Here is a 27,587-nt window from a genome sequence, read left to right on the forward strand (position 1 = left end):
CCAAGTATCCATTAGAAATTGTCCAGTTTTACTCTAGTATTAGTATTCACAAAACCTTCATTTTATTTTTTTAAGTTACATTTTAATTATGGAAGTAATACATGAACACGTTCTCCTTTTAAAATTTCAGCTACAGGGGTTCCAGGTTGGCTCATTCGGTGGAGCATCCAACTCTTGATCTCAGGGTTGTGAGTTCGAGCCCCATGTTTGGTGTAGAGATTACTTAAAAATAAAATTTTTTTCAGGTTTATTTATTTATTTTGAGAGAGAGAGAGCAAGCACATGCAAGCAGGGGAGGGGCAGAGAGAGAGTGAAGAGTGAGAGAATCCCAAGCAGGCTTCACATCGGCAGTGGCAGCAGGGAGCCCAATGTGGGGCTTGAACCCACGAACCACGAGATCTGGACCTGAGCTGAAACCAAAAGTTGGATGCTTAACTGACTGAACCACCCAGGTGCCCCAAAAATAATATCTTAAAAAATATGTCTATCAAATGCTACAAATAAGGTGTAGGCCCTTTTAACACCTCTCCCCCCAAAAAGAAAATCTGACTACCCCAACCCCCATTAGTAGCTACTGTTTTAAAACTGATGTATAGTTGGGGCACCTGGAGTGGCTCAGTCAGGCGTCTGACTTCAGCTTAGGTCATGTTCTCACGGTTCATGGTTTGAGCCCTGGGTTGGGCTCTGTGCTGACAGCTCAGAACCTGGAGCCTGCTTTGGATTCTGTGTCTCCCTCTCTCTGGCCCTCCCTTGCTCATACTCTGTCTCCCTCTGTCAAAATAAATATTAAAAAAATTAAAAAATAAAACTGGATGTATAGTCTTTTGGGCTTCCTCCTATCTCCTATGTACATAATATTTTAATATATGGTCACATTTTTAAAAAAATTTTTTTAATGTTTATTTATTTTTGAGACACAGACAGAGCATGAACGGGGGAGGGTCAAAGAGAGAGGGAGACATAGCATCCAAAACAGGCTCCAGGCTGTGAGCTGTTAGCACAGAGCCCGACGCGGGGCTCAAACTCACAGACCGTGAGATCCTGACCTGAGCTGAAGTCGGAGACTCAACCGACTGAGCCACCCAGGCGCCCCTATATGGTCATGTTTTATTTATACATATTGTTCTGCAGCTTGCTTTTTCTCTTACATTTACTGGGGGGTTTATCCATGTTAGCATATATAGATCTACCTTATCCCTTAGAAATCTTTTCAGTGCAAAAAAGTTTTTAAATAAAAATTCTGGAACTGCAGATGATACTAGATAGAATTATAGCACAAAAATAATTGACATTGCTAGTTACTAATGAAGTAACGTGCTACAAGGAGTCATCATCTAAATAGGTCAAGCCAATCTAGGGAAGATTATCCTCTAATCTGGTGGCTGCTGCATGTACAGCATTCCATAGAAAGCTGAACAATTAAAGGGAAAGGGTACTATTTTAGGTTCTTGGAAAATAATGTCTTTGGCCTAAGTTATTTGATTTACTAAATATTTTCTATATACCAAATATTGTATGGAGATGATTAGAAGTTGCTTATTAACCATTCATCTGTTTTTGTCTTAAATTTTTTTTAATGTTTATTTATTTTTGAGAGAGAGAGAGAGACACAGAGTGTGAGCTGGGAAAGGGGTGGAGAGAGGAGACATAGATCCAAAGCAGGTTCCGGGCTCCAGGCTCTGAGCTGTCAGCACAGAGCCCGATGCAGGGCTCAAACTCATGGACTGTGAGATCGTGGTCTGAGCCAAAGTCCGATGCTTAACCTACTGAACCACCCAGTCGCCCCACCATTTGTCTGTTTTAGATAAAATGTTTTGAGATCAGTTTATCTGAAAAGTTTGAAGTATTAAGCTGAAATGGAGTGGATAGTATGCCAAAGTCAATGCCTAAGTATACTTTGTAGAGATTACTTTGTAGAGATTACGGTTCCATCTTGTTAGAAGCTAGTTAATCCTTCTATAATTTTTCAAACAGTTTTTCCAGGTCCAAATACATTTTATCCTTTTTGTGAAAATGATTCTTATAAGGCCTCCTTTTAAGGCACGTTCTAAAAGAATGAATGAAGAGCACACGGAAGTTTTTGCCTAAAAATAGTTCTTTGGAATATTAATTGTAGTCTTTGGAAAATAAGCCCTTTCCTTAATGTGGATTAGAATATAGCTCTTTAGGGCAGCCAGTATTTCTTCAAATGATTCAGTCCTATGTGAGGGAATACCTGTCTTCCCTCTGTGTAAACTTAATTTTTTTTTTTTTTAGCTTATAATCATTCATCCAACAAATATTTCTTGAGTATCTGCCATTGGCCAAATACTTTTCTAGACATTGGGAGCACAGCCACAAACAAAACAGATAAATCATTGCCTTTGTGATACTTATTTTTTGGTAGGGAGGCAAGGTATATGGTACTCAAATAAGTAACTTCATGTAGATGTCAGTTGGAAGTGAATATTTATGACAAAAATAAAGCAGAAAAGGGGGGCAGGGGGGAGAGGTTGTAATTTCAAATAGGGTAGTCAGTGAAATCTTGTTAAGAAGATGACATTTCATTAACACCTGAAGGAGTGAGCAAGTGGGCTGTGCAAATACCTGAAGGAAGAGCATCCCAGGGAGAAGGAACACCAAGTGCAAAGGTCCTGAGGTGATTTTGCTGATTCTGTGAACATTGGAAAAACTGCAAACTGGAGTCAGTTACCGCTGCTAGAATGAACTACTGCTAGAGAGACTCAGCAGACAGAGAACTAACAGAAAGGGATAAAGTCCCTTCTTCCTCCTCCAGCTTTGCAGTTTCCCTCTAGTCTTATATATTTATTTATTTTTAGAGTCTACTGGGGAACAGCTGGCAAAGCAGAAACATTCTTTGTGGAGTCCCATCCCCAACATCACATAACAGGGTATAGAATTCTGGGTGGCATTGGAGCCAAGAAACAATAGTTTTAACACCTGGCACATCTATTTTATGTATCATAAAACTGATAGTGCCCATGTCACAGAAGTGCAGAACCTAGGCTTGGATGAGAATTCTGACACCATGCCTATTATCTTTCTCCCAAGGCATGATAAAACTGAAGTTATTTAACTTCCATACAACTGTTTCTTATTGAAGGATTATAGGGGGGCTGAAACCAGGTGACCAGTGAGTGAGTGGTTTAGGAGCCAGTAGTTAGATGAGAAGTGGGAACCATTTCCTGCTTACCCTAACCTCCATTTTCAGGCTTTGTCCCCAAAACTGCTTTATGCATTTTACTCCCCTCTTATCCTGCACTTTGCTCCCCACCATGTCACCTACCCCTGCTGCTTTGGCTAATGTCATTTAGCTTCATCTGGAATACCCCTTTCCTTTTTCCCCCTTCACTGTCTTTGACCCTCTGGATTCTTCCATTCTTTGACTCATCTCAAATATCACCTCTTCCAGGAAGCCTTGCTTTATCTTCCAAACTCAAACCAAACTAAAGCTCCTTTTATTTGAATACTCTTATCACTTGGTCTTTGTGTCACTTTCTCCTTTATATCAGTCCTCCTCTCCCTGCTTATTTAAATGTTGGTGGTGGGGCGCCTGGGTGGCGCAGTCGGTTAAGCGTCCGACTTCAGCCAGGTCACGATCTCGCGGTCCGTGAGTTCGAGCCCCGCGTCGGGCTCTGGGCTGATGGCTCGGAGCCTGGAGCCTGTTTCCGATTCTGTGTCTCCCTCTCTCTCTGCCCCTCCCCCGTTCATGCTCTGTCTCTCTCTGTCCCAAAAATAAATAAAAACGTTGAAAAAAAAAAATTAAATGTTGGTGTTTGCCAACATTTCCATCCTCAGGTTCTTGTCTCTCATCGCTCTGCAACCATATCCACATCCAAGGCTGTACCTGTCACTTCTGTGTGCATTGTGGTTTCCTGGACATCTGGCTGCCCTACTCTCCCCTCAAACTTAGTGTGTCTAAGACAGAGATTAGTTCCCTTTCCCTAAAACACTGTCTGCCGCGGTATTCCCTGTGTTGATGAATGACAGCACCGTCATGTACCTAGACAGCACTCCACACAGAAAGCTTTTTACTTTATTGCCCACAATCCAGGCCATTATCAGGCCTCCTTTCTTTTGTCCCTGGTGCTGCTCCCTTCATTTTGCCCTTAATATCTCTAACTCAGACCTTTGCAATAGCCCATTAACTGCTGCCAACCTAGCTTTCTTTCACTCCCTCCTCCTACTTGCTGCGAAGACTCCTGATCATCATGGTGTTACTCCTCTGCTCACATCCTTCAAGGCTCCTCTTGGCTATGGCCTGGCAACCTGGACTCTTGGTTGGGGCTTTCAACTTGCCTTTTTCACTTTGTTTCCCACCCTCCCTTGGGCTCCATATACCCAATTTCCCACCCCTGCTCAGACTCCCTCTCTGAACACATAATGCCTTTTCCTTCCTCTTGTGGCTAAAAAACCTCTCCTGTCCTTGGGAGGACTTTGGTGTGCCTTTGGAGCCTAACAGATTTGGGATTGAATACCAGCTCTGCTACTTCCTAGCTGTGTGACTGCAGGCAGGTCACCTAACTCCTCTGAGCCTTGGTTTCCTTGAGATCATACTACCTGCTAGTTGCATTGCCACAGGGTATAATAATATACAATGAATGTTCTAGCACTGTGCCTCAAATTTCTTTGTCTTTCACTGCTTCCTTGGTCTCTGGCACACTTTGTCCTCATCCAACTTTATGTCTCCAGTCTGGCTCACCTCTGCAAATTCTGCCTCTTCTTTCCCCCTAGTCAGAATTAGGCATTCTTTCTGTGAGCTTTCATGGTGTCTTATAGAGTGACAAACATGGTGACTCTTCTGTCTCCCTGTTCAACTGAACAGGAGTCAAGAGTTCTGTCTGTCTCATTCAGTCTGCTGTTGATTTGTGTACATGTCCTCTGGTAAACTAGCCAGAAGCTTCTCTAAGGTAGAGTTTTTATCTGATTTGTATCTTTAGCAGCCAGCTGAATGCTGGTTGTCTCCAAAAAGTTAATGAATGAGGAAATTAACAAAGTTCTCATCCCCACAGCTAAGTAATGGTGAGGAGCACATACAGAAACAGCAGAAGATATCAGAAAACTCTCTTACTTGAGTTGTAGGGCATATATAAAGCAATTCTCTGAGTCATAAATTCATTGGTAATGAATTTCTGCTTACCAATTCTTTCAAAGAAAACTTGTTTTCCTTCATTTGTTTTAGGTTACCCCAAGTGGTACAGCACTGGCCTCTTGTACACTGTTTTTAGTCCATTAAAAAAAAGCCCATACCTATAACTATTTGTAGACAGCTGATTTTATGAATTTTTCTGTTGGGAGAAGCTACTCGCTTTTCTAGAATCTTATCAGATTTGATCTATAGTTTTCTATGGCAAACCTGCTTTTTTCACTTTCAGTCTATTTCATGCTCTGGGTTAAATTTAAAACCATGATCGGCAGTCTTTTATGCATAGCATCATAAATAATTTAACCTGTATCTCAACTGAGAAATATTAAAATTATTTTCTTTACAGAGAAAATGGGGTTTTACCTTTTTAGTACTTAAAGTTAAAGAACTTTGGAAGGTGTGTGAAAAGAGTGAGAGAGGAAGACCAGTCAGACCCTTCTAGGCATGACCTGTATATAGCATAGCTGTGCTATGTGTAGTTATGATACTATACTGCTCTTGTTCTCTTGTCACTCTGACAGTCCCTGTCACCCATGGGAGCTATTGTTTTTGTTGCCCACAGAAGTTGCTGTTCTGATGGTCTCTCCTACCGCCCCCCACTTCCTGTTTTGTCCTGAGGCATATAGGTGTCCTTCTCTCTGGCTCCTTAGTGAACCAATGAGAAGTTCCCTCCATTCCCCTGTCCTCATTCTCTCATTTCCCTGACTTTTCCCTTTCCCTATCTTTTCTCCAAAGGCACACCCTCAGGGCCAACACTGTAGGAGCCCAGCTAGGGAAGGGTTTGGGGCTGTTTTGGCTGGTTTGCAGCAGGAAGAACTGTTTTTCTTCATCTCATTTAGTTGGTTAAGCATCAGACTCTTGATTTGGGCTCAGGTCATGAGAAGTAGGAACGAACCATTTCCTGCTTACCCTAACCTCTCTTTCCAGGCTTCTGATCCTGTGAGATCGAGCCCCACATCAGTTCCGTGTTGAGCGTGGAGCCTGCTTAGGATGCTCTCTCTTTCTCCCTCTGCCCCTCTCCCCTGCTAACATGCTCTCTCTCTTTCTAAAAAACAAAAATAAATAAAGGACTTTCCTTGAGAAAAAAAAAGTATAATTCAGAAGGAGGTTGTTTATAAAGGATGGTTTGGTTCTATTCTATTATCGTATATGAGTTAGTACATGACCTGGGAATCTAACCATCATTTATAAAATGAATTAAATAGCATTTATTTTCTGGCAATTTGATATCTATCTATCTCATTCTTTTTTTTTTTTTTTTTAATGATTATTTATTTTGAGAGAGAGAGTGCATGTGAATGAGCAGGGGAGGGGCAGAGAGAGAGGGAGAGAGAGAATCCCAAGCAGGCTCCACGCTGTCAGCATAGAGCCTGACTCAGGACCAGATCCCACGACTCTGAGATTATGACCTGAGCTGAGATCAAGGGTCAGATGCTTAATTGACTTAGCCACCCAGGTGCCCCTCTTTCTCATTCTTAATAAAATGTCATTAGGGGAAAATGTACATAGCCCACAAGTAACTTAGAATCCATTATATGTATGTAGCCCACAAGTAACATATAACACTAATTAAGTGTACACTTTAAGAAGCAACATTGGGAATTGGTGTCATTTTAATTTGTCTTTCAATTCGAAATACCATGTAACAGGTTTTTTTTTTTTCCTTCCTACCAGACTAATATTAACACTAACATTTCCGAGGTGGATGGACAAACACATATAAGTGGTGAGGACTTTGTGGACTTCTCTGATGTTTACCACTCTAATGAAGACTATTTTAGGAAACTAGAAGAGCTGAAAGCTGCCCACTTGGAAACTATGGCAAAATTAGAGAAAATGTACCAGAATAAATTAAATTTAAAGGAAGTTCAGCCAGTGATCATCAGGGAAGAAGCTTCTAGTGTCTCTTCCAGGTAAGTTTGTACATGTATTATTTGTGGGCTGTAAAATGTATACTTAAAAGTGCAGAACAAAACTATCTCAGAATATCTTCTCTCTACTGTCCCTTTGTACTTTTAATGACATACAGAGGTTGGATTTTATTCAAAATGGGTAATGGCTTATCCACCAATGGCTTCTTGTTTTGAGAGTCATTTGGTGGTCATTTAGTCTTTTCTCTCTGACCTGCCACTCACAGAACTGTAGCTATGTATCAAAATATTTAGTCTGGCCATTTTTAAATGATAAAAATTAAAATTTAATTTTAAAAGCCGTTTACAGTATGTGGATTAACATGAGATCATTAAAAATACAAAGTACGACTCTGCTCTCTCTCTCTTTATCCCCCTCCCCTTAATATCTCAAGAGTATACTTTTCACTTTAATAAACTTTCCAGCTTCTGGTACTTAAAAAAAGTTATATATGTATGTATATATATATATACATATATATACACACACATGTATGTGTATATATATATACATATATATACACACACATATATGTATATATATATACACACACATATATACATATATATATTTATAGTATGTATGTGTATATCTGTGTGTGTGTGTGTAAATATAAAGTACAAAGTGTTCAGATCTAAGATATAAATCTTGTTCAGGTTTTCAAAATCGTCTGTAATTCCTGGACCCATTTCTACCGTAAACTCTCTTGTTTTGAAACTTGAGGCAAGTCTCTTAACTCATCTAGTTGGTCAGTGCTAATTGTGCATCTCCCGTGTGCCAGTCGTTGCCTGGCCCCTGAGGAGCCAAAATCGAGATGCCCTCGAGGAGCTCAAAGAACTAGCTGAGAACCAAAAATTACAATACAACATGATGTAACAGTGTTATAGAGACAGAAGAAGAAACAATTGATTATGTTATGGTGTTGGTAGAGGGATGCAGGCAGGAATTTTCTACAGAACTGTCATATCTAAGTTCAGTCTTAAAGGAGGCATAGCTGTAGCAGATGCGGGAAGCCAGGAGTGGGCTTCTAGGCAACAGAAACGGGGCGCCTGGGTGGCTCAGTCGGTTAAGCGTCCGACTTCAGCCAGGTCACGATCTCGTGGTCCGTGAGTTCGAGCCCCGCGTCAGGCTCTGGGCTGATGGCTCGGAGCCTGGAGCCTGTTTCCGATTCTGTGTCTCCCTCTCTCTCTCTGCCCCTCCCCCGTTCATGCTCTGTCTCTCTCTGTCCCAAAAATAAATAAAAACGTTGAAAAATTTAAAAAGAAAATGTTTAAAAAAAAGAAACCATGTGTGCAGAGGCGTGGCAGCATGAGAAATCATGGTGTGTGTGAAGAACTTCATGTGATTGGATATAACTTAAGATTAGAAACCGGAGGGGCACCTGGGTGGCTCAGTTGGTTGTGTCCAACTTCAGCTCAGGTCATGATCTCGCGGTTTCTGAGTTCGAGTCCTGCATCGGGCTCTGTACTGACAGCTCAGAGCCTGGAGCCTCCTTCAGATTTTGTGTGTCCCTCTCTCTCTGCCCCTCCCCTGCTTGTACTCTGTCTCTCGCTCTGGAAAATAAAATAAACATTAAGAAAAAAATGTTTGGAAACTGGAAGTAGAGAGAAGCAAGAGGTGAAACGGAAAGGCAGACAGCGGCTAGCCTTGAAGGGCTTTATAATCTAGACTTGACTTTGTTACAATGACAAATCATAGAAAAGTTTCAAGAAGCGGAGTGACATGATTATATGTATGTTTTAAGATGGTGACTCTGGAAAACGTGTAGAGAATGGAATAAAGTTTACACCCAAGGAGCCTCTGCTGTCTCAGGTTCCCCTGTAATGTGAGGGAGTTGAATTTTAGATAATTTATAGGCATCTCTTAACTCTATTCTAAATAAAAGTGATAATTAGAAGCCTTATCTATAGGCTCTTATCTTCTAACTGATTATACCTTGATCTTAGAAAATATATAGTGCACAGGATGCCTGACTGGCTCAGTCGGTTAAGCGTCTGACTTCAGCTCAGGTCATGATCTTGCAGTTCACAAGTTCGAGCCCTGCGTCTGGCTCTGTGCTGACAGCTCAGAGCCTGGAGCCTGCTTCGGATTCCGTGTCTCCCTCTCTCTCTGCCTCTCTCCCACTCATATTCTCTCTCTCAAAATTAAACATTTAAAAAAATTTGTTTTAAATTAAAAGAAAAAACAGAAAATATCTAGTTCTTAATTTGTATATTTGGTCACATGCAACTGAGAGCATAATCTAATTATTCTTCTCATTTAGGTCTGAATCAGAAAAGAACTCCTATCACCGTATCTCATTAATGACATCCTTTTCAGAGCCTGATTTAGGGCAATGTTCCTCCTTGATTATGTCTTCCTCTGAAGATGAGTTGCCCAACTTAGAAAAAGAGTGTCCTGAGAAAAAGAGAGTGATGAGCTATGCTAAAGAACTGATCAACAACATGTGGACAAACTTCTCTGTTGAAGATTATATTCAGTGTGGACATGCTGACTTCCCAGTTGAAAAAACAAAGAAGAAACCAAGAGAATGGGTACCAAAGGTTACAGTACCTGAACCTTTTCAGATGATGATTAGGGAACAGAGGAAAAAAGAAGCAAACATGAAATCTAAGCCAGATATTGAAATGGTACACCAACTGCTCAAAAAACAAGAGGAGGAATCAGAGTGTAAGAAAAAATTCCGAGCCAATCCAGTTCCTGCATTTGTCTTTTTCCCCCTTTATCATGACATAGTCAAGCAAAATGAAGAACGCAGGAGATATATGAAGGAGAAAAACAAAGAAGCTCTTTTGGCCTCACAAAAGCCATTTAAGTTTATCGCAAGGGAGGAACAGAAGCAAGCAATCCGGGATAAGCAGATGAGAGACTTGTTTAAGTCTAAAAAGAAAGCAAATCGATTTAAGGCCAGACCTATACCTCGGTCTACTTATGGTTCGGTTACCAATGGAAAGTTAGAAGAGCCGTATAGAAACATTAGGATGCAACTGAGAGCCCAAGAGCTTTTACAGAATTCATCCCCTCTGCCTCGCAGATCAGGTCACAGAAGTTGTGCTGCAAGGAAGCTCAAGGGTCCTGAACAGGCTGAAAAGTTGAAGTGTAAACACAACTTTAGGTGGCAAACTGCTGATTTTGAAGACCTTCCCGAGAGATATCAGAAACACCGCTCGAAACAGAAGTTTTCAAAATTCCTAACTGTCCGTAAACCATCTGATCTTCACGCAGCCTCCAATGCATCCACTCAGAGAGAGAAAATTTTGGCAGACGTTGCAGCAGATGAAGAACATTTAAAAGAAATACGGGCTTATCTGTCTCCAAGGCACAAGTCACCAGCAAGAAGTGCAAGTGCAAAGCCTGTGCCTTGTAACTGCAACCCTCCAATGCCCACAGTGTCTTCCAGAGGAAGAGAACAAGCCACAAGGTAAATAACTAGGATATCGTACCAGCTGACTCGTGGTTGCTAAAATCGTGTTTGCAGCTCTGTTGATTTTATGTTGGTGAATTTGAAAATGTGAAAAAATTATATTTGGTGATATATTTTACCGTATAATATAGAGTATTTTGCCAGAGGGTGTTCTGCTAAGAAATGAATGTATTTTGTATTTTATGAATCTTTGGGGATAGAAAAGGTTAGCCTGTTGATTTCTAGTTTTGCAAGTCAGAGCCTTCACAAAAGGTTGCCTTTTTTCAACCTTTGAATTTTCCCGTGTTAAATTTTTGCTAAACAGCATTCTCACTGGCTTAAAGTGAATTAAGCCTTAGTTTGTTGCCCTCAGGAGATCACTTGAGGAAAAGAAAATGTTGGAAGAAGAAAGAAGTCGGATCCTAACTAAGCAGAAGCAAAGGATGAAAGAATTGCAGAAACTCCTGATGACCCGGGCTAAGGCTTATGACTCACATCAAAGTTTAGCTCAAATGTCTAAATCCAGAGTCTTGTCTCTCAGGTATCATAAAAGAATCCTGAACCTCCAGATCACTGGTTTTCAAACTTTCTTTCAGTGGATACGATATATGAACAGATTGATTAGTATTTTAGTTTCCAGATTAAGTTGCCATAGGTTACTTAAATTCAACGTACACACATTCTCATTCACACTCACCTCATGGTGAGAACCACCATATGTACTCACCTCATGGTAAGGACCATAAAGCCATATTGATGAATTGAAACATTTCATATTGATTGTGGCCATAGTTCATAGATACTAACATAATTTTATGTTAGTATCTAATCTTTTTTTATACTTTTTTTTATACTTTATACTTTTTTTTTTTTTTTTTTAAGTAGGTTCCATGTCCATTGTTGGGCTTGAACATGATACAACCCTGAGATCAAGGGTCGTATGCTCTACTGATTGAGGTAGCCAGGTGCTCCTTCTTTATACTATTTTTGATTGCACAGTACAATATTGAGAAAAATCTTTTTTTAAGTTTTTAATTTTAATTTCAGTAACCATAGAAAAATTTTGATTCACACAAAGCTCTTTTTTAATAGCTTACCATGTAATCTAAGAATATTCTTCAATAAATAAATATGTCACAGAGCTTTGTTCTGAGGTCTGCGTGAAATCTAATATCACAAATTAACACACTGATGTTAAATAACATCAGTTATGTGTGTCAGTTAACACATGTGTATAAATGTTTAGTGGTGTGTATTGCATTCCGTTGCAGTTTGAATATAAATAAATAAAAATATTTGCAGAACCCCTTCACGAACACTGGAATTCTGCAGCACAAAGTTTGAAAACCAGTGTTCCAGAGGAACATTTTTATGTAAAAATGTTCATGTTTAAGTAGGAAAATATCTCCCCCCTAAGCTGGGTAAGTAATATGATTAATTAATTTTTAATCTGATTTATAAGTACCCCCCAAATTATATTTGCTTTTATTTTTTATATTTTATTTATTTTATGATTTTATTTTAGAGAGAGAGTGCAGGAGTGGGGAAGAGAGGCAGAGAGAAAGAATTCTAAGCAGGCTTCAGATTCAGCGCAGAGCCCAATGCAGGACTCGATCCCACAACCCTGGGATCATGACTTGAGCTTAAATCAAGAGTCAGACACTCAACCGACTAAGCCATACAGGCACCCCTGTATTTGCTTTTAATTATGAGTATTCCTTTTTAATTGTAAATTTTTATTTATAATAATAATTATATTCTTTTATAATGTATATTATGTTTATATCCCTTATAATATATATCAGTGTAATTCAGTGATAGAGGGAGCTTAATTTGATGAACTTGAGCAATAATTTTTAGAAATATACTGTTCACCCTAAGAAAGTAAACTGGATTTTTCATAATACCAATCTTGTGTATAATTAAGCATAATTAGCATTTTATAGTACAATTATTTTCTCTAATCCATGAAATCTTATTATCTTGGTAAAGTTAGTATATTTTACATAGAGGAAATAGCATAATTTAGTTCATTATAGGATCTTATCCAAGTAGTAAGTACATTTATTGTAGATTTATGTATTTTGCTTCCTTTTTTCTATATGTTCTATTCCCATAGTCCCCATTTCTCCCCTGACCTGCTCCCATTTAATTCACTCTGCCACCGATTTATAGATCTCACTTATGAGGAAAAAGAAGGAGCAAGGTCTTGTTTTTCAGAAGAAATTCCTTAAAGAAAAGATATCTAATTTGAACTAAATTTTCTTGTTTTTTTTTTCACTTACAAATGAGATAAGAGGGTGTTCATTCATCTCTTCAGGCCAGTTTGAAGCATTTTAATACATAATTTTTTAAAAATCTTGAAGATTTCAGGGGCGCCTGGGTGGCGCAGTCGGTTAAGTGTCCGACTTCAGCCAGGTCACGATCTCGCGGTCCGGGAGTTCGAGCCCCGCATCGGGCTCTGGGCTGATGGCTCAGAGCCTGGAGCCTGTTTCCGATTCTGTGTCTCCCTCTCTCTCTGCCCCTCCCCCGTTCATGCTGTGTCTCTCTCTGTCCCAAAAAATAAATAAATGTTGAAAAAAAAATAAAAAAAAAAAATCTTGAAGATTTCAGAAACATCAGAGTATCCAGATTGTTCCCAGTATGTAAAGGTGTGTTCTCACAACCTAGGATTTTTATTCTGCAGTCCATAAAAATTTACCAGTCTAGGAAAGGAATTGTGGTAAACTGTAAGCTGTGCTCATAATTTAACTTCTGATCTGTCATCTAAGCTAAATGTTATATGTGCAAGTTATTATTTCTTTTTAAAATGCTGTTCCTTTTATTTGATTTTAGAAAGAGTGAAAAGGAAAGGATGAGAGAATACCAACGAGAACTAGAAGAGAGAGAAGAAAAATTAAAAAACAGGCCGCTACTATTTGAAAGAGTTGCTCAGGTTGTGTTTGTTGGAATTTAAGAGCTACTGTCAGCCTTTTTTTTTTTTTAATTTAGCATCTCTAGCTCCTAATTTACAGTCCATTTTTTTTATATGTTGTATACAATTTATTGAGACATACTGTTTCTGTGACAGCTTCATCAAATCAGTCAAGTAAGTTTTTGCTCAAATCTGAGCATTGAATCTTGTTGATAAGACATGTCAGCTTGATAACATGCTGCTAATCCAGTCGTATTCAAAATGTTTCACAGCCTGTTTTTCATGGCTGGTCTTTTCTTTTTAATACCAACTTAGCCGGATATTAAGGTGAGCCTTCATGATACCGATTTGTAAGTCTTTGAAGAATTAAAAAATGAAACAAAATGCTAATGGAATCAGATTTATTTCTGCCAGTTTCTTTTCCAGTTTCATTGAGATATAATTGACTTAGAGCACTGTATAAATTTAAGGTGTACAACGTAGTGAGTTGGTATACATATATTGCAAAATGATTACCACCACAAGTTCAGTTAATAACCATCACTTCATGTAGTCACCAAACTTTTAGGATTTACTAGATCTAAACTTTTAGGGGTTACTCTCTCGGCAGCTTTTTAAAAAATATATATATTTTTAAAGTTTATTTATTTTTGAGAGAGAGTGAGAGAGTGTGAACAGGGGAGAGGGTGAGAGAGAGGGGGGGACAGAGGATCCGAAGTGGGCACTGTGATGACAGCAGAGAGCCTGATGCAGGGCTTGAACTCACAAACTGCGAAATCCTGACCTGAGGTGAAGTTGGAAGCCTAACAGACTGAACCACCCAGGTGCCCCTCTTAGCATCTTATACCTTAGCATATATACCATACAGTGGTATTAACAGAGTCATCATGTTGTACATTACATTCCCAGTACTTATTTATCTTGAAACTAGAGGTTTATACCTTTGACCACTTTCATCCAACTCCCTTGGTAACCACAAATCTGATCTGTTTTTCTATGAGTTTCTTCTGTTTTTGCTTTTAGATTCCACATATAGTGAGATCATACAGAATTTGTCTTCCTCTGATTTATTTCATTTAGCATAAAGTCCTCAAAGTCCATCTATATCATTGCATATGGCAGGATTTCCCTTTTTGTGGCTGAATAGTATTCCACTGCATATATACCACATTTTCTTTATCCATTAATCTTTTGATGGACACTTATTTTGTTTCCATATCTTGGCTATTGTAAATAGTAATGCATTGAATGTGAGGGCACAGATAATCTCTTTAACATGGTGATTTTGTTTCCTTCAAATAAATGCCAAGAAGTTGGACATTGCTGGATTCTATCATATTTCTATTTCTATCTTGTTTATTTTACTGTTTATTTATGTATTTTTGAGAGAGTGAGAGAGAGCAGGGGAGGGGCAGAGAGAGGGAGACAGAGAATCCCAAGCAAGCCCTGCATGGTCAGTGCAGAGTCTGACATGGGGCTCGAACCCACAAACTACAAGGTCATGATCTGAGCTGAAGTCAAGAGTCGGACATTCAGCGAACTGAGCCACCCAGGTGCCCCTCATATTTCTATTTTTAATTTTTTCAGGAACCTCTGTACTGTTTTCCATTTACAGTCCTACCAACAGTACACAAGGGTTCCCTTTTCTCTACCTCCTCACTAGCATTTGTTATCTCTCGTCTTTTTGATATAGCCATTGTGACAGGTGTGAGGTAGTATCTCATTGTGGTTTTGATTAGTATTTCTCTGATGACTAGTGATGTTGAGCATCTTTTCATATATCTGTTGGCCATTTGAATATCTTCTTTGGAACAATATTCGGATCATTTGCCCATTTTAAATTGGATTATTTGTTTTTTTGCTGTTGACTTGTATGAGTTCTTTATATATTTTGAATGTTAACCCCTTATCAGATAAATGATATGCAGATATTTTCTCCATCCAGTACATTGCCTTTTCATTTTGTTGATTTTTTTTTTAAGTGAGTCTGTAATTTTCATTCTTACCTACAATTACTGAAAGCACTTCCTTTTCACTGGAAAAATAATTAGATCGTATGGACAATGAACCCTGATTTTACTAAATTTGTACTCGGTTTTATAATCTCCCCCTAAAAAATATTTGTCAATTTCACATCCCTCTCAAAAGGGAGGTGTTCTAATGGGTGACATAGCTTAACAATAGAATCACTGGAAGTTACAGGTGTTGTGAATTTCAACCTGTTACATTTGGAGCTTCCTGTTAGCATTATAGGACTCTTCTTCTCAGTGACTCACTGAGGACAGAGACATGTATTGTAACTGAATTTACACATTACAGCCTCTCAAAGTTATGGGAACCCTTTACTTACAGATTTGTATATAATTTTATGTAATGCTTTTCATTTTAAGCGGTGGGTTTCTTTTTTTAAAATCTCAGTTTCAACTTGGAAAAATCATCATAAGCTGTTCTATTTAGCATAAAGTGATTGACTTTTAGCTCCTAAAATAGTTATTTCCAGCTCCCAGCTGCAGGCTTTTATGTCTGTTTGTCTGGTGGCTCTGTCTACAGAGATTTCCCACAGGTATCTTACATTCATCTTGCCTGAAACTAGATCTTCCTCTTTGATTTCCTATTTTTTTTTTTTTTTAAAACCATTGAAGCAATCAATGTTTTTTATTTTTTTTTTTATTTTTTTTCAACGTTTTTTATTTATTTTTGGGACAGAGAGAGACAGAGCATGAACGGGGGAGGGGCAGAGAGAGAGGGAGACACAGAATTGGAAACAGGCTCCAGGCTCCGAGCCATCAGCCCAGAGCCTGACGCGGGGCTCGAACTCACGGACCGCGAGATCGTGACCTGGCTGAAGTCGGACGCTTAACCGACTGCGCCACCCAGGCGCCCCTGATTTCCTATTTTTATTGGACCATAGTTTTGGTGATTGGGAACCACTTTGCCTCCCTCTTTCAGTTGCTTCTGAGAGACCTGGAAAGTTTTCTTCCTAAATAATATTTGGACCTGCCTTTCTCCATTCCCGATGGTGAAATGCTAGGTGAAATCTCTGTTGTCTCCTGTGTGAGTTATTGTAATGGTTTGACTCATTTTCCTGCCTTGCTCTTTGCAAAGCCACCCATTATATCTTCACTTTACTATTCCCGTTCCCTTGCCAAATCTTAACCCTGAATATGTAGTAAATAATCTCTGATAACAATGATGATCATCCATTTTCACTGATTCCACTCGTTCTCATTTTCAGTGAATGGTATCAAGAGATCTTGGGGCACCTGGTGGTTCAGTGGGTTAAGTGGCTAACTCTTTCTTGGTTTTGGGTCAGGTCATGTTCTCCTGGTTTGTGAGTTTGAGCCCTGCATCAGGCTCTGCACTTAAGTGTGGAGGCTGCTTGGGATTCTCTCTTCCCTCTCTCTCTGACCTTCCCATGCTTGTGCCCTCTCCCCCTCTCAAAATAAACTTTAAAAAACTAAAAAAAAAAAAAAAAAAAAAAAAAAGAAAGAAATCTTGTCACTGACTTCTTCAAACAATATTACAAAGTGGGTATTCCTTTTTTGAAAGTTTATTTATTTTTGAGAGAGAGAGATGCAAGCAGGGGAGGGGCAGAGAGAGAGAGAGGGAGACCCAAGATCCAAAGCAGGTTCCACGCTGTTAGCACAGAACCTGATGCGGGGCTCGAACTCACAAACTGTGAGATCATGGCCTGAGCCAGTCAGAGGCTTTGGCCTCCCAAAGTGGCTATTCCTATATTACAGAGGAAAAAGCTGAAGTTCAAAGAATGTAAGTAGTAAGATTCATAGTTAGTAATGGAACTAAGGTTGGACCCAAGTCAATCCTTCCAAGCACTTAACACTAAGCTGTCCTGCTTTCTCCCAGAAGATAACCCCATGAATCTTAGCATGTATAGATCCTCTACTTTCTGATCCCTGTTAACCTCTAAAGAGGTTAACTAGTTTCTTTCAGAAACTTTTCTTTCAGATCATACCAGACTACTAGTTTCAAACTTGAAATCTTTGTTGATGCTGTTTCTGAACACTCTTAGAGCTTCTTCCTATTTTTCCTCCTGATCTTTCAAGTCTTCCTATAAAATCACTTCTTGAATTGTTTCCCAGGTTGGATTGAGTACCCTTTCCTCTGTTTTTTTTTTTATTACCCTCAGCATACCTCTGTATTTGCTCCTGCTACATTGTGTGGGAAATTATCTGTTTCAGGATCTCTCTTCCCTTCTAGCTAGTTACTTTTGAAGGTTGTGGTCAAATCTTTGTATTTCCAGCACCCAGCACCTAGGAGAACATCTGGCACAGAGATGTTAAGCATTTGTTGAACCAAAACTGAACTGTCATGATCAAATTAGCCAGATACTCATTTTGGGGGGGGGGTGGGGGGTGGGTATTAGCCCAGGCTGCGAGCACTGCCCTGACCTATTAGTGATGAGTCTCAGCGTGAGTAAGCCGTTTTGCCATGCTTTGAATTCCCAGTTTCTAAGCACAGAGAAAATGAGGCAAAGTAAGTAGTCATGTGAAATTAAACCCATGAAGAAGTTTTAAATGTTGAAAACCTAGGTCAGTTTCATAGCTGATGCTACTTCCGCCGCTTCTCGCCCTAACATATGCTGTTCCCTTTATCCAAAACACTTTCCTGTGTCTATACCCACTACCTTCCATGAGGACTTGTTACAAAATAAGTATTCAGTAATTAAATAAATGACATAATTGATATAAATGAAACTTATGGTTATGAAAAATAAGTACTTTCCCCCCTTCAAATGAGGGCACTGATTTGTAGACAAACTCATCATTGCATGTTATTTTGGTTTCCTGTAGAAGAAACACTAGTTTTCTTTTGCAGTATTTGGTAGTAAAATAAAATAATCATAGTTATTTTAATTGCTCCTTTTATTTCATTGTCTATAATTCTTTTGCATGGTGAAATGCAAGGAAGAAATGTTTATTTCAAAATTTATTTTTTTATTTTTTTTAATGTTTTTATTTATTTTTGAGACAGAGACAGAGCATGAGCAGGGGGAGGGGCAGAGAGAGAGGGAGACAGAATCTGAAGCAGACTCCAGGCTCTGAGCTGTCGGTGCAGAGCCCGACATGCGGCTCGAACTCATAGACTGTGAGATCATGACCGAGCTGAAGTCAGACGCTCAATGTACTGAGCCACCCAGGCGCCCCAGAAATGTTTGTTTCAATTAAGAATAATTATACACTAGGGGTGCCTGGGTGGCTCAGTCGGTTAATTGACTCTTGGTTTCAGCTCAGGTCATGATCTTGTGGTTCATGAGTTGGAGCCCCACGTTGGGCTCTACGCTGGCAGTGTGGACCCTGCTTGGGATTCTTTCTCTTTCCCTCTCTCTGCTTCTCCCCTGTTCTCTCTCTCTCCCTGTCTCTCAAAATAAGTAAATAAACTTAAAAAAATTTTTAAAGAATAATTATACACTATTCTCCATGATATAAAATATTAAAAGGTAATTAATTCTATATATAGAGTGACTGGCAGTGACTCACCATTGCTTTGGTTTTGTTAACATAAATTAGTACAATTTTTTTCTCGCAGCCTGTTTTGCTGTGACTTTTGCTGCTAATTAACAGCTGTTATTTCATAAATTCACTCACAACTTTATGCATTATCCCCTTATTAGGGCTAATTGTGGTCTTGCTGCTGTTGAGTTATTCTCTAGCAGAGTAAGCCTATGATCCAATACAGAACAAACCGTGTTGTCCTGTTTCTTGGAAATCACAGGGTTTATTAACTGAGTAGATGTTAAATTCTAAGCCAAATTCAAATGAAGACTTATGAGTACTAACTTTGGTATCATTTTAATATCTCTTATATTTAATTTGTTTAGATCAGCATACACTGTTCTTAATGCATTTGAAGTTAGGTCTGGGGTTTCCTTATTCTGCTTTACATTCTTGGGGGCATAGTTCTTATCTTCTCACTTTGCCATGACTTTCAGTTCCTCGAGGCTTGTCTGTTGATATTCATAGCCTCTGAATGCATTTTTATTTACTTTTCCAAAAATTGTTGCTAATCATAGTGGGTGGATTTAGTAGTGCTTTTTCAGTTTTTCAGAGCATCAGGAAATCACTGGTGGTAGTTTATCCATTGTAATCGGTCTTTGCTATTTTGGTTTCTCCCATGGAACACTAGACGCCATGTTCCCTCATTATGCTGGAGTCCGTAGATTAGGCAAATCAATACTGACACCTGCATTGCTGAAGTCAGGTTTAAGCCACCTTCAAACTCCAGGATGACCACTATTACTTAGAGAAAGCAGCATGGTGGAGTGGAACAGACCTAGGAACTGGTCAAGAGACTTGGTTTTATCACTCATTATCCTTGTGACCTTAAGCAAACTGCTTAACCTTAGTGGGGGTGGAGGGAGTGTCTTAATTTCTTTGTTTGTTATATTTGGGGGTAAGACTGGGTACTCCCCCACACTCTTTCCAATATGGGATGCCACTGGGGCACTGGAACTAGTGTATTCCTAGTCACCTTGCTTTAGTTGGAGGTCCAGATGGCAATTTTTTCCTTTCCTTTCCTTTCCTTTCCTTTCCTTTCCTTTCCTTTCCTTTCCTTTCCTTTCCTTTCCTTTCCTTTCCTTTCCTTTCCTTTCCTTTCCTTGAGAGAAAGAGAGCATGGGTAAGGGGGGAGAGAGAGAGAAACAGAGAGAGAATCTCAAGCAGGCTCCACGCTGTCAGTCCAGAGCCTGACACAAGGCTCCAACCCACAAACCGTGAGATCATGACCCGAGCTGAAACCAAGAGTCAGTTGCTTAACCAACTGAACCACCCAGGCACCCCCCAGATGGCAATTCTTGGCCCCATACTAGTTCATATCCGCTCATAGGAGGTAAAAGTTGACTAAAACTGAGGCACTAGTGTGAACCCCAGTCATCTTGTGACCCTGGAAAGCCTGTGGTCTCAGGAACTGTGATGACTCCTAACTTGCTTCAGGTATGAGAGGGTCATCTTAGCTCAGGTCCACGGGTCCCAAAGCCAGGAAACAACATTCTGGAGATTTGAACACAGATCAAAATTCTTATCCTTCTTGCTGTGTCCATTGCTTCCTCCAGAGTAAAGACAAGAACAGTGATGATTTTATCATCTTTGATGGATTAGAGATGTGGCATGTAAAGAGTAGAAATTACAGGAGGTACATAAAATGAAAGAAACTTCTGACAACTATGATGAACTTCTTTTCTTCCTGATTTTTCCAGATATCCTTGAACATAAAAGCCTATTTTTAAAAATATATAAAACAGGTATAGTGTAAAGAATAACTATAGGTCAAAATTCATGTGGCTACCACCCAGGTTAACAAATAGAACGTTGCCAGCACCCCAGAAACCATGTGTGCCCTTCCCAGATCGAAACCCTCCCCCACTCCCCTGGAGGTAACCACCATTGTAACTTCTGAGATAAGCATTTCCTTGTTTTTGTCATTACTGTTGTTGTGTTTTTTTGTTTGTTTGTTTTTGCAGTTTTACCTTCCTATGTACCTATCCCTACAAGTATAGTTTAGTTTTGCCTGTTTGGGAACTTTATGTAAATGAATCATACGTTCTGTATGTATTGTCTAGTGGTTTACTTCTTTTGCTTAGTATTATGTTTGTGAGATCAATCCATGTTGTCATGGACAACTAGAGTTCACTCATCATCATTGCTTTATTTTACTCTGTTGTGTGAATAGACCACTATTTAGCCATCCCGTTATTGATGGGTATTTGGGTTGTTTCTGGTTTGGGGTTGTTACAAACTATATTATCTGGAACGTTTTTTGTACATGTCTTTTGGGACACATCTGTAGGACTTTCTCTGGGAATATGCCTGCAAGTGGGTTTGCTCGTCAGAGGGTCTGCCTGTTTCCAGCCAACTGTGATTATTGAATTTAATTTTCACCGGAGCTTTTAACCCATACATCTTTAATGGAAATTTAAAGTCTTTTGTTCTCATCTAAAAAGGTTTGTCTTTCCTATAGAAAAATGCAAGAATGGCAGCAGAAAAGCATTATTCTAACACCCTAAAAGCAGTAGGACTATCCGATGAGTTTGTTTCAAAGAAAGGCCAAAGTAGAAAAATATTTGAGTTCTTCAGCAATCAAGAGATGAAAAGTTTCACTGAAGATAAAGAAAGGTAACATATATAAGATGTCTAAATGGTTTACCTTTGAAATAATTCTTACCTACTGGAAAGCATAAAACTGTTCTGTATTTTTAAAAGATCTCTTAACCTAACATATGTGAATTGTTGTAAAACATTGATATTTTAACATTTGACACATTCAGAACATTACATGGTGATGAGGTATCTTGTTTTTAAAGCAGAATAATTTAAATTCTGACTGACATAAATAATGAAAATAGTTAAGATGCTTTCAAATGGAGTTTTGAGAGTCAATCAAGGTTTGAAATAAGTTAGTTCCCAATTGACACTTTTATAGAGTTTTCTTGATAAATCGGAGTTCGTACACTTGAGGAAGACTGACTACTTGATGGCATACATTGCAAAGAGTTTGTTGACCTTTAAACCAAATCATTTTTCCTGTGAAAGATTGATACATTTCTTCCTCCAGCCTTAATGAAGAAGAAAAAATAGAAGAAGGAGAGAACGGGGAAGAAAATTATTTGATTGATACCAACAGCCAGGATTCTTACAAGGAAAAAGAGGAAGCTGATGAAGAGAGTGGAGAGGAGAAATCTGTCAAGGAGTAACATGGAATCAGTAGGGTCTCCTGTCTGAGCCCCTGCAGTCAATTACAGCCTTGGACATTAGCATCCATGCTCGTGGTGTTCAGAACATCAGTGGGAACCTTGTGATATGTACAGGGCTCTTGAGCAAAGTCATGTGTAGCCTGAAAAGGCCAAATCCAGCCAAATGAATGGTTTTTGGGTCAGTTAGAGTAAAGCTTTGGCTATTCAGGTTTTTTAATCGCTACATATAGTCTGTGTGTAACTTTGATCTCACTTGTATTTTTAAAAAGCATTTGAGAATCACAGCTGTCACAAACTAGTTATAAAAATATATGTTACTTCCTTATTTGGGGTGGAAAAAAATGGCTTAGCATTGAGAGCAGAGAGAAGTATTGGCTTTTGGTGATTTGAAAACATTTTTCTCGGAAGCCTGAATCAATAAATATCTTAAAATTACACTATTTGCCCATTCTTTTCCTCTGCAATACATCTCACAAAATGAATCCTCACACTTGTTTTACTGGGTATTTTAAGTCTTATCTGAGCCATTTTTTTTTAAATAAAATACAGAAAAAATACATACTTGCAAATTTGCATACATTTCTGCACTGAGAGTTTGCTGTTAAATTATCCACACTATATCATTACTTTTTCTTTTTATCCCTAGTCTTATTCCAAATTATTTTTGATGTGTAAATTATTAGAAAAGTTTTTATATCAGTATTTTTTTAATTCTGTGTATTATGATGGAAATAATTGTAAGCATCTGAGTTATAATCTTAATTGAAGGTAAATATGAACCCTATTGTGTATATGATGAAATTGTGCATAATAACTTGTTCAAGGAAAATCTCCAAAGAAATTCATGTTTAACTCTTTTTTATTTTATTATTAAAAAAATAATTTTTTAAATGTCTTATTTATTTTTGAGAGAGCACAGTCAGGGAGGGACAGAGACAAGGGGACAGAGGATCTGAAGTGGGCTCTGTGCTGACTGCAGCGAACCAGATGCGGGGCTTGAACTCACGAACCTTGAGATCGTGACCTGAGCCGAAGTTGGATGCCCAACTGACTAAGCCACCCAGGTACCCCCAGATTTTTTTAAAAATATTTTTTTTAATGTTTATTTATTTCTGAGACAGAGAGAGACAGAGCATGAGTGGGGGCGGGGCAGAGAGAGAGAGGGAGACACAGAATCCAAAACAGGCTCCAGGCTCTGAGCTGTCAGCACAGAGCCCGACGTGGGGCTTGAACTCACAGATCGCAAGATCATGATCTGAGCCAAAGCCGGACGCTCAACCAACTGAGCCATCCAGGCGCCCCAAGGTACCCCCAGACTTAACTCTTTAATACTTGACCCAGTTGTTCTCAAATTTATATACACAATTGCAAACATATTTTGTCTTTCTGTAATTATGGTAATTTGAGTTTATGAATCTATTATTTTTCCTCTCTAAGCAAGTTTTTGTTTTAAAACTTCAAACCAGACATAAAGATGTGTAAGGATAAGACATTTTCTTTTCTAAAAACAACCTCCTTTAAAGAGGATGAACTAGGGGCGCCTGCATGGCTCAGTGAGTAAAGCTTCCGACTTTGGCTCAGGTCATGATCTTGCACTCTGTGAGTTCAAGCCCTGTGTCAGGCTTTGCGCTGACAGCTCAGAGCCTGGAGCCTGCTTCAAATTCTGTCTCCCTCTCTCTCTGCCCCTCCCCGACTCATACTCTGTCTCTCTGTTTCTCTCTCTTTCTCTCTCTGTCTCTCTCTCTTTCAAAATTAAACATTAAAAAAAATTTTTTTTTAAAGATGAACTAATTAAGGTGTATAGAATAGCAGTGATTCCCAACTGGAAATTTATGCTTTTAATTAAAAAATAAGGTGATTTTTCTCAAGGGCACATGTTTACTTATAATCCCTTTCCTATCATTTGTTCCAAAACTATTTGTCACTATAATTAGATTGTAAACTCTTTGAGAGTTGGCACCATTTTAAAATTCATTTTGTATTCCTTTAATATTTTGTACAGGATTGTGCATCTGGTAAGCACTTAATAAAGGCTTGAATAAGTAGATGAATATGGTTTTTAATTATAATTATTTTGGCATGCGTACACAAGGGATTTAAAGCATCTCCCTTCTAATTTATTGAAAGCCTGTGAAACACAATCCACATGTTGTAATATTTAAAACATGACTTGCTTCCAAGGATTTTCTCCTCATTCTGTCCCTTCTCAGTTTCATGGGGACACTGTGGGACTTGGTTTTAGTACCAATGTTCAGCTTTCTTTTCTTTAAAAATGGGAATAATGTCTATTTGGGTAGCTGTAGGAGGGATTGGATGAAATCATGTATGGAAAAAGCTCTTTGGAAACCAGGCTACTCAAATGATAATGTCAGAAGACAGAATATTCCTGAATAAACTTTTAACTTTAACTAACCATACTTTTGTTTCAACTAGCTACAAAATGATTTAAGTATTGTATTAGAAATGATGTTTGGGGGTGCCTGTCTGGCTCAGTTGGTGGAATGTGCAACTGTTGATCTCAGGGTACGAGTTTGAGTCCCATGTTGGGTGTGGAGATGACTAAAAACAAATAAACTTGAAAAAAAAATGTTTGAGCCATTTTCTTAAAGACAGTAGTCTGGCAAACATGGAGCCAAACTTAAAAGACACTGGCAGTTTCAAATCTGTATGTAAAATCACAATTTTTCTTTTAGAAAACAAATTGATAGCTGCTGGAAGATTTCTTTAGTGTGTGGCATTACACAGTGATGGGCACAAATCAGTCTTTAAAAATATATATATATAAATTTTGTTTATTTTTGAGAGAGAGCAGGGGAGGGGCAGAAGGAGAGGGAGACAGAATCAATCTCTGGCAAGACTCTGTGCTGCCAACACAGAGTCTGACGCGAGACTTGAACTCAGAAACTGTGAGATCATGACCTGAGCTGAAAACAAGAGTCAGACGGTTAACCAACTGAGCCACCCAGGTGCCCCACGAGTCAGTCTTAATGATTAAGTCAAATATAGTTTTCGTGTGGTAGGTAACTGGAAATGTTGTGCATTTGGATCATCAGAATTTGCTCCACAATTCTATTCACTTATAGGATTGTCTGTTATTCATGATTAGCCTAGCATCAAGAAGGTGATCTTTTCCCCTTAAATAAGAAGAATATTACTGGGTTACCTACTGACCTCAAACACATATTTCTTCAGAAGAAATCATCTGGGTAATGGAGGATTAAGTGATTCTCTCTCTCTGTATATATATACATACACTTAATATAATTAATATACTTAAATATACATACTAAATTTTTATATTCATATAATATATAGTATATTTAAATTTATACTGTGTATACTGTATGGCACACACATATGTAGATGTATATGTATGTAGAAAAATTGAGAAATTTTAGCCACCCCTGGTGGCTCAGTCAGTTGAGTGTCACACTTCAGCTCAAGTCCTGACCTCATAGTTCGTGAGTTCAAGGCCTGCATCAGGCTGGCTGCTGTCAGTGTGGAGCCTGCTTTGGATCCTCTGTCCCCCTCTCTTTCTGCCCCTCTCCCACTTGCACTTGCTCTCCTCTCTCAAAAATATATATTTTTTAATTACTTTTACTCCCTTTATTAGACTATACAATAAAACAAATTCACATACCTTTAAGGATACCAGGCATTCTATCCATGGACAATATTTTTAAAGTTATCTCTAATAATTTGAGAGTAGCAAAGATTTCAATATTTAGACCTAGACAATAAAAATCATAAGTGTTGGGGCACCTGAGTGGCTCAATCGATTGAGGATCCAACTTCAGCTCAGGTCATGGTTTCACGGCTTGTGAGTTCGAGCCCCATGTCGGGCTCTGTGCTGACAGCTCGGAGTCTGGAGCCTGCTTCAGATTCTGTGTTTCCCTCTCTCTCTGCCCCTCCCCTGCTCATGCTCTCTTTCTGTCTCAAAAATAAATAAACATTACAAAAAATTCTTTTTATAATCATAAGTGTTAAAATATTGCCTTACTGCTTAAAAAAAAATTTTTTTTTTTTTTTTACCCTTCTCCACCATCATATGCCTATGTGTAGATGTGTGTTCTCAGTGGTTGTTTCAGAAGGAAACAACGTCTTATGAAATGAACTTTTAGTCAGTAAAATTTTATCAGTATATTAAGGTCTAAAGAAAGTGATTACCTTGTCCTAAATGCTCTAGGTATTCTCAATTTTTACAGCTGATGAGTTGTCCTGATGTGGTCTGTGGTTGGCCAATTTACCTGTATCATCTTTTAGAAAAGTTAAAAGGGTAACTTTCATAGACATTTTTTTGTTTGTTTCTACAGAGGAAAATAATCCAGGGTCCCAGTATACAGTATGTTCTTTTAATTCTACTTTAAAAAAAAATCCCAATATCCAGAATCTGCTTAGCAACTAATATAGATTGAATAAATGAAAGAACAAAACCATGGTTTGTAAGATTTCCTAACACTGAAAGCAGATATGTTAATATTTAAAATATCTACTTCTCTGGTTATTTTGTTATTTTTTTAGTCTTTTTTGTTTTATTGTAATAAGGTCTATGTTGAGCTCTGTATAAGTTTAAGGTATACAGCATAATGACCTCCATATATTGTGAAATAACTACCACAATAAGTTTAGTTAACACTCATCTCATATGAATACAAAAAAAAAAAAAGTTTTTTTTTCTTTGTGTTGAGAACTTTTAGGATTTACCCTCTTAGCAACATTCAAATATACCATATAGTACTGTTAACTATAGTCACCATATGCATTATATCTTCAGTACTTATAGCTGGAAGTTTGTACATTAAAAATTTTTTTTAGTATTTATTTATTTTTGAGAGAGAGACAGAGCATGAGTGGGGAAGAGGCAGAGAGTGAGGGAGACATAGGATCTGAAGCAGGCTGCAGGCTCTGAGCTGTTAGCAGAGAGCCCAACACAAGGCTCGAACCCACGAGCTGTGAGATCATGACCTGAGCTGAAGTTGGACACTCAACCGAGCCACCCAGGTGCCCCTGGAAAGTTTGTACCTTTTGACCAGCTTTCTCCAGTTCCCCCACCATCTTCTTTTGTCCTTTCTGTAAAAACCAAGACTTTGTGGTGTTTACCAAGTTCTAAATCTCAATAAGAGAAGGAGATAAAAGTTTGAGAATAAAAATAATAAAATCTGACATATAACGGTCAAGAGTCAAGAAATAATACACGTGTTTATATTTAACTCTGAAAAGATGGTATTACCAAAAAGTGATAGCAGAATTTGCCTCTGGAAACAGTCTGGGTGTGGGCAGTGAAAGACTTGTTTTGTTTTGTTTTCCTTTTCAAAATATATTGAAGAAAAATATAAATGAGTCTTTATCCTTGTTCGAAGTGATTTTCTAGTCATAGATTTAGAGTATCCTGGTATCAAGAAAAGAGTAAAACACCTATCTTTTCTTGGTACTAAAAAAAAAAAAAAAAAACTTTATTATAAAATATTTTGGGCATATACAAAAGTGGAGTGAATGGTCACAAACC

The 27,587-nt window shown here is 38.5% G+C and overlaps 1 protein-coding gene across 2 annotated transcripts in view; it reads left to right on the plus strand.

Moving 5' to 3' along the window:
- FAM161A (FAM161 centrosomal protein A) overlaps positions 1 to 24,132 on the plus strand; it is a 28,781-nt gene extending 4,649 nt beyond the window's left edge. The window contains exons 2-7 of one of the 2 annotated variants that reach the window (XM_025932404.2): positions 6,821 to 7,059; positions 9,321 to 10,478; positions 10,834 to 11,001; positions 13,296 to 13,395; positions 21,349 to 21,503; positions 21,943 to 24,132. In XM_025932404.2, the coding sequence (XP_025788189.1) occupies positions 6,821 to 7,059; positions 9,321 to 10,478; positions 10,834 to 11,001; positions 13,296 to 13,395; positions 21,349 to 21,503; positions 21,943 to 22,081 (1,959 nt within the window). In that variant the 3' untranslated portion in view covers positions 22,082 to 24,132. The remainder of the gene's footprint in view (positions 1 to 6,820; positions 7,060 to 9,320; positions 10,479 to 10,833; positions 11,002 to 13,295; positions 13,396 to 21,348; positions 21,504 to 21,942) is intronic. The other variant, XM_025932405.2, reaches the window with a different exon arrangement.
- The last annotated feature ends 3,455 nt before the right edge of the window (positions 24,133 to 27,587 follow it).

The sequence above is a fragment of the Puma concolor genome, chromosome A3, assembly GCF_028749965.1.
Source record: "Puma concolor isolate L17-30 chromosome A3, mPumCon1.1.hap2, whole genome shotgun sequence".
In the NCBI taxonomy this organism is placed as follows: Eukaryota; Metazoa; Chordata; class Mammalia; order Carnivora; family Felidae; genus Puma; species Puma concolor.